This window comes from Gossypium raimondii, chromosome 6, assembly GCF_025698545.1.
Source record: "Gossypium raimondii isolate GPD5lz chromosome 6, ASM2569854v1, whole genome shotgun sequence".
NCBI classification, from domain to species: domain Eukaryota; kingdom Viridiplantae; phylum Streptophyta; class Magnoliopsida; order Malvales; family Malvaceae; genus Gossypium; species Gossypium raimondii.
Window position 1 is genome coordinate 16,473,608 of NC_068570.1, and position 13,619 is coordinate 16,487,226.

The following is a 13,619-nucleotide window of genomic DNA, read 5'->3' on the forward strand; positions in this document are numbered from 1 at the left end:
TTTTCTTAATTAAAATTATATAGTGGTTGAACTTTTACAATTTAGTCCCTAAGCCTTAATTAACCATATTTTCGCTAAATTACTTAATTGAATGTCAATATATCTTTATATTAACTCCATAAATATCACTATTTAATATTTATGGACTCGATTGATAGGAACGAGGTTTCAAAATCACATTTTCTAATACTATTGGAAACCGGGTTGTTATAGGAAATGAAAATTTGATGTGTGAATAATATGTATGGATACATGTATGTATATATATGAAAGTATTCATAAACTAAGAGGTAAAGGATTAATACTACATGAACCACTTATGAAAGTCTTAAACGTGAAATTCATAATGTCATAGGCTAATAAACTACGAAAATGTAAGTTGAGCCCTAAAAGTCGATTAACTTAGCTAATTCGTTAGTAGTGCTAAATTGTTGTGAGTAAGTATTAATATAATGTGTTTAAGATGGGTTTAACACAAATAAAATATAGGATAAGTAGGTTACAATAGTTACTTACTAAGCTTTTGAGCTTAATGTGTTAATTGTTTAAAACGCATATGTTTTAGACTTTTGAGAAGATGGTGCCCTTGACTTGGGAGCATTGCATTACCACTTAAGTTTAAGATTGTAATTGATTAATTTAGTTGTAATTGGTGTTGTACCTTGGCATGTAGACAATCGCATTTATTATAATTGAAATGTAAAGCTATTTGTAAAGTTCAACTCTTTTAATATCTCCTTTTGGAAGCTTTTGTTCCGTTACTCTATTCGAGCACGTGTATGATTATAATTTTGTTTAATTGAGTTTCAAATGGGTTTTAAATGAATTGGGAACTTATTAGCTTGTTTTGATGATGTTTTAAAGTTGATTTGAAGTATTTTTCAGCCAAATTCTACTCTAGGGGTCCAAGGTCTCAAGACTTACACCTAAGTTTCGAGACTTACAAACATCAAAATCAAAATTCTACGGTTCTAGACCTAAGTCTCAAAACTTTCAAGCCAAGTCTTGAGACTTGATGTTCAAGTATCGAGACTTGTAGCCCCTGCACCCGTACAACTTAAATTTTGAGCATTTTAAGCCTTAGAACCTTGTTTTATATTTTGGGCATGTCCAAATCCCTGAAAAGCATTCCAAAATAATTATAAAAATGTATTAAAGAAATTTATTAAAGTAATTGAGTTAAATATAAATTCAGACTACTTAGATTTACTAGAAGTAAAATATAATTCAATTTGAATTTAATTTCAAAGTATTTGAATACAATTTTTAAAGTAAATGGATTTTCATTATTTTATAATTAAAATGAAAAATTGAATAAAATTAAATAGAAAATAAAATAATGACAAAGGTTTAGTTATGTTTTCATTTAAATATTTAGTAAATAGATATGAATGGAAGAGTTTATGTGATTTTTTTCAATCATGCAATCATGAATAGTTTTCAATGGAGAAATGTATTTTACACCAAGACTGAGAGGTAAATGTCTTTTACTTTTTCTGTTATATATATTTTAATTAAATTACTTAGATTTTGACACACGGTAAAAATGTTTTTTAAAATTCATTTTTATTCTAAAAAAATACTTAACAAAATTAATTTAAAAGCAATCGTAGACATTACAAAAATCATTTTTCGCATCGGGCCCAACCCAACAGGTGTATAGTTAAACATTCGTGCCAATGTCACGCACTTCGCCCGTGGTAATCTCGCCGTACCCGCCGCGCTATAAAAACCGTTTTGATTCACACTTGATAAAGAACAGAATCCCCAAATTCTCTCGCAAAGAGATTCACAATTCGGACGCACAACAACATCTACCTTTTCCCTTCCTTCCTCTTTTCTGGAGATTATTCCGGATAACTGAGTTCCTAATTGAACTCGCCGATTCCATCTCAGCCATGTCGGTCCACTTCAAATTCAGAAGCTCGCGCAATTACGATTCGGTCGACATTGGAGGCCAGCCTTCGATTTCCGTTCGTGATCTCAAATCCAGTATCGTCCAAAACAAGAAACTTAATCTTTGCCAAGATTTCGATCTTCTCTTCTCCGATCCTATCTCCGGTCAAGGTTACCTCCCGCTTTCTGTCTGCTTTAATTTTATTATCTGTTTGGTTGCTTTCGCTTCAAGTTATGTACGAATCGATCGTATAAATCAAGTTTATAGTTATAGCGAGCTAATGATTTGCATGAAATTGGATTCATACGTATGGAGGATTGAATATCTTTTGTAGCCAGTGTTATCTAGGAGAGAAGACGCACTAAGCCCTAGAATCCTTATATTGACTATGGCGCATAAGTAAGCGAAAGATGAATATGTATGTGTTTGCACTTTATTATAAATAAGCTTAATATATTACTTTGATATTAGTCCTAAAGAGTAGTCCAGTTTCTGTTTTACATATGCAGAATTTTCTTTTTTGTTTTTCTGGTCAATATGCATGATTTTTTTATGGTTGTCTTTGTTATTGAATACACAAATAATGAGACCTGAAGAGTTTGATATTATCCATTTTTTACTCTTAAATATAAAATCAATGAAGAAATAAAAATTAAAGAAATTAAAGACTTCAATCAAACAGGCTGTTTTTGCTCCTAGTGCCTTATAGAAATGCCTGTGCCTCGACCCAAATAGTCTGAGGCGCTTTTGTTGTCTTGTTCTAAGACACAGCAGCTAGTCACTTGCTTTAACTACATGGGTTCCAGCATAGGCTGTCACTCAGTCAGATCTGCTAACAACTACTTTGTCTGCTTGATGGATTGAATACAGCGTACGTGCATGAAGATTTTCAAATTCCTTGTGGCTCGAGTGTGATCATAAAGAGAGTTCCTGCAGGGTTAGTGCTCTCTCAGTTGACTTCAATTTTAGATTCAAAATTTATTATGTGGCATCCTATCTTGGTTCCTTACCTATGAATGATGACTATCTTCAGGGCACACTTAGGCTCATGCAAAGTTTTTTCTACCCCGGATGAGAAAATGAGCAAAACCTCTCATCTTCAGGTGAGTTTTATTTTTGCAACCCCTGATATAGTAATTGCATATTGGATGTTTAATCACATAATTTTATGTTGATATGAATAAATAGATTTAGAATTGTTATTGTTGCACTTTTCTCTTTATTTACGAGTAGTGAGATGAGAATGTTTTATGCTGTCTTCTATATTTTATTTGCTTGAACTTTTACACCATGTTCACTGCTGCCTTTTAATATAGTTATTCTACTACAATTTTGTTAAGTTAATGAAATTCAAGATGGATGAAGAACCACAAACACTTCTTGTGAATAATACTTGTAGACCTTGAGATAAGCTGTCCTACTTATTTTAGTTGAGAACTTTTTTTTCTAAATGATGACATTTATTTTACAGAATACTGAAACTGTCAACTTTGATGACTTCGGGGCAGAAATATGCCCTGTAACTGAGGGCAACTTATCTTGCAATATTGAGTTCAGATTTTGTATTGATGATGAGGACACTCATTTCAAATTAAAAAGGTATCAGTCTTTCATTTCTAGTTTCTTTAATGCATTAATTAGTTGCATCAACCACTTTGTCCAATTTTCAGTCTATTGATGATTTATTAGTACAGAAGCAGTATTATTATTCTCTCATGTAAATTGTTTTTCCCCATTGCATTAGTTGCACCAAGCAACCTGTGGTAGAATGTCAAAAAATTGAAGGGAGTGACATAAGTGAGGCTGTTCCACAAGGTGTGAAATGTTTCATTTTCCTTTAGCTACCCTTCTCAATATGGATGGACTTTTTGTCTCTCTCGTTTTTGTTCTTAAAAAAATGATTTACCATGTTGCCTTTGTACATCAGGTCAGATTATTCCAGGAACAAAATCAAAAGCAGATATTGAGTTGAATGCTAAACTTTCTACGAAAGAGCTTTGTCACTTGCACCCTCAGTTATCTCTTTGTCATTATTCAGTCTGAAGATTTCTCTTTCTTTTACTTTCATGTTCTCTGGTTATTGAGAGTGGTTATTGACAGTTTTCCAGCAATGCAACCTTCTGATTTTCCGTCAGAGCTGAAATGCTCTCTTTGCGGCACATTTTTTAAGGAGGCTGTACTGATACCTTGCTGCCAGCACAGTTTCTGTGAGAAATGTAAGTATTTTCTGGTCTAGTTGTGGCACCTTTTTTATGCATTCTAAGTGTATAGTCCTTAAGATTTGTTGATAATGAAAGAAAAATTGGGTGCAAAATGCTCTCTAGCTCCAGAGTGCTTGTTTCTTGTGTGAAATTCCAGTGCTATAAGGTTGCTTACGTTTCCACCTGTCAGTTTTTTAATTATGGTATTTGTTCGGTTGCAGGCATTCGTCATGTGCTGGTTGAGAAGGCAAGGTGTCCCAAATGCTTTTCTACAAAATACAAAGTGGAAGATTTGTTGCCAAATCTGTCACTGAGGCAAGCCACTGAGCGATTCCTGAAGTCCCAAATTGTTGTTAGCAATTCAGAAAATGCTTTAGGTAGATATGCTCCAGGTATGAAAATGATATTTTCATAACTCTTGTTTCTCCTTACACTATTCCTGGGAAGGTGAATAATTGCAAAATTATCCAAAAACAGATGGAGAATCTGGAATTCAAGTGAAAGATGTTTCTTGTGCCGTTTCTGTCATTCAAAGAGGAACAAAGCGGGGCTCCAATCAGGTGCATGCTGAATCGATAGGTGGCACTAGTTCTCATGTCAATGGTAATCGTTTTCTCAAAGATAAAATCTCTAAAATGCCTGCGCACAAACTACCTGAGGATCTGGAAGGTTTTGATGATTTCCAGGGGGAAAACCAGCCCACTGATGAGGAAGGTATAATAATGTAGAAACACTTGAGCTATTTATCTGATTATTCTATGATTACAGTCTTTTAGCATCTAGAAGCTTAAGATCAAACATGCCGAATATACTGCCTTGAATATCACTACTTCACATCTCGTATTTTATTATCTATAGTCTCCATTATTGGAATTCTCACTCTTTTCCTTGTCTAATTACAGCTGAATCCTATGTCAAGAAGAAGAGGACACTGTGGGTTGACACTGCAGGTAGAACATGTAAACTGATTCACAGACTTTCCCAAGTCTAATATGGACATCATAACTCTTCTTTGTTCTGACTGACTTGGTGTTACTGGCAGATGCAGAGATGAATTATGTGGAGATGGCAAGACTAAAAAAGGTAATATGTTTATTTATCATACGCTACATGCTAAATACATGCATAAAATTCATTATATAATATATATCTTAAATAATAGTTGTTTCACATACATTACCCATTTGATGTGTCACAATTTTGTGCTGTCATTTTTGCTTATTTCATAATTTGCAGTAATTCAAATGATAGAAATATGGATTCTGATTTGCCTGATTGAATTTAGGGGGACCGTGCTTGCTACATGTGTGGTTCACCTGGTCATTTGAGGAGAGATTGCCCGGCTGTTTCTAGTCCTCATCCTATGCTTCAAAGAGGTAAGTTCCAGATATTTTGGATTCATTGCGAATTTTTTTTTATTTAATGTGCTAGGGTTAATTTTTTGTTTATGTTTATTGGGTTTGTAGGAAATGCCGTCTTTCCAGGAGCACTGCCTGCTTATGTATCACCATATTGGAATGGGCAATACTGTCCCCCTATAAGGCCTTTTGCAAACCCATATAACCCATCTGGAATGATGTCCTTTAACGCAACAGTGATTCCTGCTGCACCGTTTCATGTTCCCACGTATATGCCATCTATGTTTGGTGCATCACCTGCCTTTGGGTAAGTCCATTTAATTTTTTATAGACTCCTTGAATCATCACAATTATGTGTCTGGTTTTGATACTGGTGCATTTTTAGGGGATTTACAAGGATTGGAGGCTTAGATGCTGCAATGAAGAAAACTATAGATCACCAATTATGTCCTTCAGGGTTGGATGGTCAATATTATGATAAGAAACACCAGAATACAAGTGAGAATGTCATGAGGTATAAACCTTTTCCATATCAAGCAAGATTTTTGTGTCTGAAAGATTAGGGTTTTCACCTTGTTATGGTTCTTTTCTTCTATTTATGGTGAATGGGTTTTTTTCTTTTTTAATTTTTTCTGGATTTGAGTAAGTTTTTTTAAGTGTATTCTTTGTTGGACTTTTGACCATTCTTGGTTTGGAAAAATATTTGAAGAAATTTGCAACTATACCTTCTTTTTGACTGTAAAAGTTGGACGGGGAAAGTACAGCACTCAAATTGTTGTTTTTCTTTTTGGTATGTGTTTATTCTTATATGCTGATCTTTGATGTGCTAATTTTCTATGCTTTAGGAAGCTACTCTATGATGAGAATGATGGTAAAAGATGCCGCTATGATGAGGCAGAAAGAGCATATCACAAAAAAATTTATCCTCAGAGGGGAAGGACTGCAAGCTACTCTGAAGACAGCTTTAACAAAAATTCACTGATGAAAAATTGGAATTCCCATATTGTCGATGATGAAGATGTTTATTCTGATGATGGAAGGGACGATAGCAGTTCTCAAGTTGCTGGTCAAAATCTAAAGCCCTATCATCACTCAGGGAGATCAAGATCAAAAGATGATGATATACCCAGTATCTCCAGCTGTCAGTCTTGGGAGAGGCATAATAAGCATGGTCATAGGAGCTCCAAAAAGCGCAATGATCGAAGAGATCACTGTTACAGTGATTCTACTTGGACCTACTACCCAACGAATAGAGAGAGAGATTCTAAAAGAAAAACAGTTAAGCATGATGCTCAGAAACACTACAATCATTCTGAATCCAGCTCGGAACCACCATATCATTCCACTGACCAGAAAAAGAAACGAGAGAAAGATTCTAGCCGAAGTTCCAGGCATTCTAAGCATAAAGCAAAACCAGCTCGTGATGAATTGATTCATGATAGGTGGCAGATGAGTAGCGGCAGGTCAGATGAAGATAATCAAGAGAAGTGTCACTATCATAAAAGAAAAAGGTGTACTAAAACAAGCAACAAGTCTGATGTTTGAGGTAAATGTGTATATGAAGTTACATATCAGGAAGTAGTTGGGTAAATATGGTACTAGTTTCCTTTCCAGTGAGGTAAATGTATTGACTTGGTTTACTACTTGTTCCATTATATTGCTTTTCTTTTATCTGGATAGAGTAACGGTTCAAGATTGCACCGACTGAACATAGGGGATGTTCGGTATCTAATTTTGATTCTCTGTTGTTTTTGTTGACACAGATATAGTTGAGTGGTCGGCTTTTGGACAGTAGCTTCATGGATTATTATTATTAATTTTTTCTAAGCATCTTTCTTCTAACCATGTTTCAATTTGTAGCTTTTGCGGTGGAGGCAAGAAATAGTAAAGTTTTGATCAGAGGAGCCATTGCGTAAGTTAAATTTTAGGTTCGTTTGCTATTCAGAAAATGATGAAGCTGGTAAAGGTATGTTTCCTTTTCCAAGAAGGAATATAAAAGGTGAGGTGTTCGTGGCTTGACTCAAGTCTATTTATTTCTCCTAATACAACCCGACCCAAAATGTGAATTTCAAATCCATTTAAATTCACTCGTATCTGCAAATAGTAATTTTATTTTTTTTAAAGTTAAAAAACTTTTATTTTAGTCTTTGATAATTATATTTTCAATATAGTTTACATTTTAAGATTTACATTATAATATTGAATATTGATTGAATATTTTCATGCTCTAAATTACATATGCTAAATAAAAATAATATATTAAATAATTGAAAATTGGGTCGGGTTGAGACTTGAATGCAGTCAAGGTTTGTCATTTTTCAGGACGACATTTTTGTTAAAAGATTTTCAAATATTGGGCTTGGTGGTAGATTAGTCTTTTTAACAAATCTACCTGGCCAACTAACTAATTTTTCTTAGTTTTACACTTTTATTAAATATTACTAATGCTTTATCTAGTTATCGGCATAATTTCTTGAGGCGGTTTTTCGTCACAATCTTATTTGTTAAATGAGTAAAAGATTTCAGCTTTTGTAATTAATCGTGATTTGGTAACCTAATAGAGAAAAGAAAAGAACACAAGAATAATGAGCTTTCATTGTTTAAAAGTTGGCTTTGGGGGAAATGATTTTTTTACCCTCGTATCTAATCTAGATGTTTGTGGTTTGGGTTTTGACCCATTTGAAAACCCGTTTTATCATTGAAAATAATGTCAAAAATTTTGAAAGTTGTATCAATATTTTATATTTTAAAATTAAATAGGTTTTTTTCCTAAATAATTTTATATTTTGACTAACTAACCTAACCCTAATTCAGCCATAATAAGAGATCTTTTTACTTGATTTGTGCACGGGCAGGTTTTTTCAGCAATCTCGTGTTAGTGGCTAATTGGAGGATAACGATGATATAATTCCATTAAAGAAAACAGCAAAACGCCGGAGTATTATTCTCGCAAATTGTTTTAGTAAATGAGCTAATATAAATTAATTTAAATTTGATCAATTTTATCTTAGTCAACATCTTTTGATTGCTAACATGAATTAATTTAAATTGTTCCTTTTAACCACTCGACTACTTTGTAGCAAAGGAAAGGAAAATTTTTATTAATTTTAAGCAAATTCTATTTTTTTATTAAAAAATTTCCCTTTTTTCTAATTTAAAATTTAATTTAATACTTATTTTTTTGTTTTTAATTTTATATTTTATCTTAATGTTATGATAAATTATTATAATACCAGTATGTAAAACATGTTATTTGTTACCATTTTATTTTTGTGGGCCACTTTCGTTACATGGGCGATACGGTTCATAGTGATGTTGATAGGATGTTGTACTCTGGGAAACTGATTCTAGGGTTGCGTTTCAAGCAGTGGGTTCAAAAATTCGCTCTATCCCTTACTTTTTATTGTTGTTTCCTTGACTTCTCCATGTCGTCAGTGTAAACTTACCGAAAGTTGCGGGCCTGTGGGCTACTTTTAGATTTTAAAATTATTTCTATAATTAGAAATTCTTTCACATAAATTGCATATTTGTATTATAGTAATTTTTGAATTTGGTGTCATGAATTAATTCAACATCGATTTATCAAAGAAACTATTATTTAATTTGTGACTGATTCAATTAGGAAAATTATTAAAATTATCTTTTAAGTAATTAATATACCTTTTTTAGAAATAAGGAATTTTATTATGATACTATGTCTTTCATTATTTTTATATGAAATATATAAATAAAATAGCTATAAATAGAAAGGTTGGAATAACCAAAGGATAATGAAATTTTATTCGTAAGTCTCTTAATCATAATATCTTTAATTCAATCGTTGAATAAGTATTTTATAAATATATTTATTATATAGAGTTGTTTTTTCCTCGTATAATGAATGATTGTTGTGTATCGCATTGACCTCTTTTGTAGATAATAACTCTAAAGTGCAGGGTCATTGATCAGCAAATGACAACGTTGGAAAGATTTCTGGCTTTCCTTGGTTATTTTTTTCAGTTTGGTTTTCTCGATGCTTGTTCTATCATCAACCTAATTTAAATAAGTGATGGATTTATAATCCCTGTTTATCAACCCGAAAACCGTTAGTTTAAAATTTGTCTCTATGTTTTGTTCTTTTTATTTGAACGACTACTAGACTTCAACAAGTAAAGAAAGCTTAAAATGTACATGGTTCTTAATAAAATCGAGCAAAAATTCTAAAATTCTCTATCACGCGCTGGTTCAACATTAAGAGCAGAGATAAGGGAAGGAGCCAGGGAGGTCGTTTCTAAGCTTCAACAACGGATGGTTTCTGCGCTGCTGCTGGTTCCGTACGTTGACTGTTTTGTTCCTGTTCCGAGTGTGTTAACTTGATTAGAGAGTAAGTAACGATCTAATACTAATATGAATATTTTAACATTTACTTCTATTGTGATTTGAAGAACTTTATTATCATGTGAATATGCATATGCATTTCTAAAGTTGACTCTTTAATTTAAAGGAAAAATTAAATTGATTTTTATTAAGTTAGAAGATTAAAAAAATCATTATGTCTTTTTAAAAGCATTGTCATACTGACGTGATAAGATTTCAATAAAGTTGTAGTATAGTGATAAGTATTCTTGCCTGTCATTCGGGAGACCCAGGTTTGATCCCTAGAAACAATGTATATTTTCTATTTGTTTCCGCTTTGTTCTATTTGGGGTGCCTTCCAACTAGGAAACAACTTGTCAGGTTCGACCATAGAAAAGGAGAGTTGTCCAGCGAATCTTGGGGGGCTTCGCCTCAGGATGACCGATACGTTGTCCTTTGTTGACTCTTTTGCCCACCATGTCTGCATTTAATGTTTCAACTCTCAGAGAAAGTGTAGAACTCTATCTCGAGAAAGTTAACAACATGGGCCTTTATACCGTCAGTCATACTGAATGAATCCTTGTGTTATAAGCTCTTTTATGACCTTGCAGTAGGTATGGTTGTCTTGTTGCACTCTTGTAAGAGTTTAGACCTCATACTCAAGACTCAAGAGACACATCGCTCCTGTTTTTCACATTTATGGATGCAGTGATGCTTTTTTTTTGCTTTTAATGTATTTTGTCTTTGTGCAAAATGCGTGGATTCTGCAAACATTGATATATTTCTATTATTCATCTCCTTAAGTTGCATGCTAGCCTTCAGGGCTACAATCATTGACCAAATAAGAGTGCATTCATATGTGTTATGGCATGAGATCGAATTTCTCAAAATGCATCTATGGGTGACAAAACCTTATTGAGACCTGTGATGGCCCAAAGAGAACAACTTTTATTTCTTAAGGGTTTAGGTGTTAAAATGATAGATTTGAAGCTTATATGTGAAAAATGACTAAAATGTAAAGCTTAATTGATAGTTTCGTACATTGCAGACTAAATTGAATAAAATGTAAAATTGAATGTAGAATTGAATGTAAAAATAGGAAATGTGAGGCCCCTAATGGAATATAATGAAATCAAATTTTAAATTAGAGTTTTAGTTTGGAAGTTATGTCAATCTCGATTTTAGGGATTAAATTGAAAAATTGTAAAGTTTGAATAAAATGACAATTGATTGTGAATTTGGTCTAATATTAATGATGTTGTATCTTTATGTTAATCCATAGCTAATGTCGACCCGGATTCTTCGAGAGGGAAAGGAAAAGCTAAAGTCGTCGACGAATAGCTCGAAATTTCTGGTTTATAATTCTATAATTCGGGAACCTTTTAATTGTTGCATATTTATATCATTATACATTATATGGAGTTAGAGGTGAGTATTGATGATTGCTTGAGTTAAACTGATGTGATTTAGATCAAATATCGAAGTAGGGACTAAATTGAATAGAATAGAAAATTTCATGACTTGCTTGATATATGCAATTTGTATGAGATTGAGTTGGTACGTGCAAAATTATGTGTTGAATTTATAAACTGTTGATGAAATTAACATAATATAGCATGATAAAGCATAAATTGAATTATATAATGAAATTGGAATTTAATTACCCTATTAGCTGTTTGAACTGTGTCGAATATAGTTGGCATTCCATAGGATTAGAGTACTGAGTAAAACCATCGTCGTCGGGCAATATGGGGTGGTAGATATTATAAATTGAGTCATTATGACAGGAAACTCGGGTGACAAATTAATTGAGTTGAGAAAACCATTGTTGTTGGGCAATTCGGGGTGGTATTACATATATCGTTATAGTGTCATTATTGCCGACCAACCTAGGGTGATAGATTCGTGTATCCTTATCGAGTCTATGTGTCACACCCAAAAAATGGCGAATCCAAAAAAGCGTGTGAGGTATGCATGTTTACTGTTTTGGAGCACTATGGTAGCATAATCAGTCACCTTACTGGAGAATTAGAGTATTGACACATACTAGAGTTAAAGTATTCGTCCGTTGACGGTATTTAAGGATTTAATTACAGGGTATTTTCAAATGAAGAAATAATACGTCCAAGAAAGAGTACGCTTTAGAGTTTTGGCTGAGCACGAAGAGTCTACCAAGTGTATAAGAAAGCTATAGGAGACTTAATTGTCTTTAAGATCACGCCATACACAAGTCACCGCTAAGGTATAGTACGCTCTGTTTGTATGAACATTGTTCAAGTTGGTTCTTGTAACGAGATTAGCTGAGAGTTAACTGAACTGATTTGACCCTCTCTATAATTGGTCAAACAGTAACGTGGATTTTTGCTGGATTTTCTTTTACCTTCCTTCGGATCTTGTAGGGAAATCAAAGGATAATTTTAGTAAGCATTGCCACTTGTTAAAATCCACAAAATTAGGACTATGAGTATATATATAGTGAAAGGGGAGGCATTCCAGATGGTTTTTCTTTTTGCTCTACGTTATGGTCCTTCTTTCTAGCCTAAATGTTTTTTTTTAAGCTAGAGTTAATATTTCGTTTAATTAGTGGATGCTTCAACCTTCTGGTAAGTCTTATAGCTTTTTATGTTACGATTATTGAAGAGTAAAGATGTTAAAAGATGTAAGAATAATAAGGTGTGAGTGGAAGGCCCTGCATGGGGGTTGCATGTAGTTGAAACGTTAGTAAATTATCTATAAATGGAGATTTTAATGGAAATTCCAAGATTTTATAAGCAGTTATTGCCGTTGGACCGAAAAGAATGCTTGAAATAGAAGCTTTGGGTCGAGGTAAATGTGGGTCTATGATTGAAATAGAAGCTTTGGGCCGAGGTAAATGTGGGTCTTTGGTGAGTCCTAGACCTGACTTCTACACGTTATTTTATGATGATTCTTTGTTTGGTTGATGTCCATGTAGTTGTGCATATCTTTTTGAGGAGTAGGTTTTTTTTTGTGTTTCCTATGAAGCATCTGTATGTATGTAAACGAAGTGTACAGTGTGTTCCATGAATGACGATGTGTGGTAAGTATAAATGAGAAATTGTGTGTTGAGAAGTATGATTTTGTTATGTGTACTAGTGAAATCTATGTAAATGTGTCAACTATGTTAAATGAGTGTTGCATGGCAAAGTATGGTTGGAGAAAAAGGAGTTCGTGTGGAGTGTCAGGAAAATGTGTGATATGATAATGGACCACGTAGTGGTGTTTCGTCAGGACAGTAAACATACAGGTTAATATGACAAAAATGTTGTCCATCGAGATTGTAAACATGAGGTCTACTTAGACAGTAAACACGAGAAAAGGCCAATGTGGCAGATATGTGGAAAGACTATGGCCATGGTACATTATGGAAATGGCGGATGAGCCGCATTTGTCTACTAGGGTTTTTGCGTACATCGGGGGCGACGATGGGAAAATCTCAGGCGATGCTGAGTTTAAGCAAATCCATATCGTCAAACAGGACAATTTACATGGTGTCTTGATGGCAAACCAAACAAAGGTTTAGTGGTGAAGTTATCTAGAAAGTTTGTATGGCAAATTCTTTAATGCCTAAATGGCAAGTTGTTAGTCCACCTTTGTGGCGAGACCTGGGTATGCCTTTGAGGCATTTTCTGAAAGAAGTCTCGGCAGTGTACCCGACTAATGAATCCACCATAGTAATCCGTAAGGACAGAGAGCTTGCTGTATCCGTAATTATGGGTGGTGTAAGTGCCCGCCAAAACTGAGAATTTTCACATTATGTATCGAAGCCATCTGGGTTTTTTTGTTGGATGATCTAAAATATTGCATTCA

General features: G+C 33.7%; 1 protein-coding gene across 1 annotated transcript; it reads left to right on the plus strand.

Annotated features, from left to right (window-relative positions):
• Positions 1-1,679: 1,679 nt before the first annotated feature.
• LOC105773369 (E3 ubiquitin ligase PQT3-like) lies at positions 1,680-10,523 on the plus strand. The gene is made up of 15 exons (XM_052632284.1): positions 1,680-2,067; positions 2,768-2,834; positions 2,931-3,000; positions 3,369-3,496; positions 3,642-3,712; positions 3,825-3,912; positions 3,998-4,113; positions 4,320-4,490; positions 4,576-4,812; positions 5,001-5,048; positions 5,141-5,181; positions 5,384-5,474; positions 5,565-5,763; positions 5,842-5,970; positions 6,302-10,523. The coding sequence occupies exons 1-15, from the start codon at positions 1,680-1,682 to the stop codon at positions 6,999-7,001; spliced, it is 2,544 nt and encodes an 847-aa protein (XP_052488244.1). The 3' UTR covers positions 7,002-10,523.
• The last annotated feature ends 3,096 nt before the right edge of the window (positions 10,524-13,619 follow it).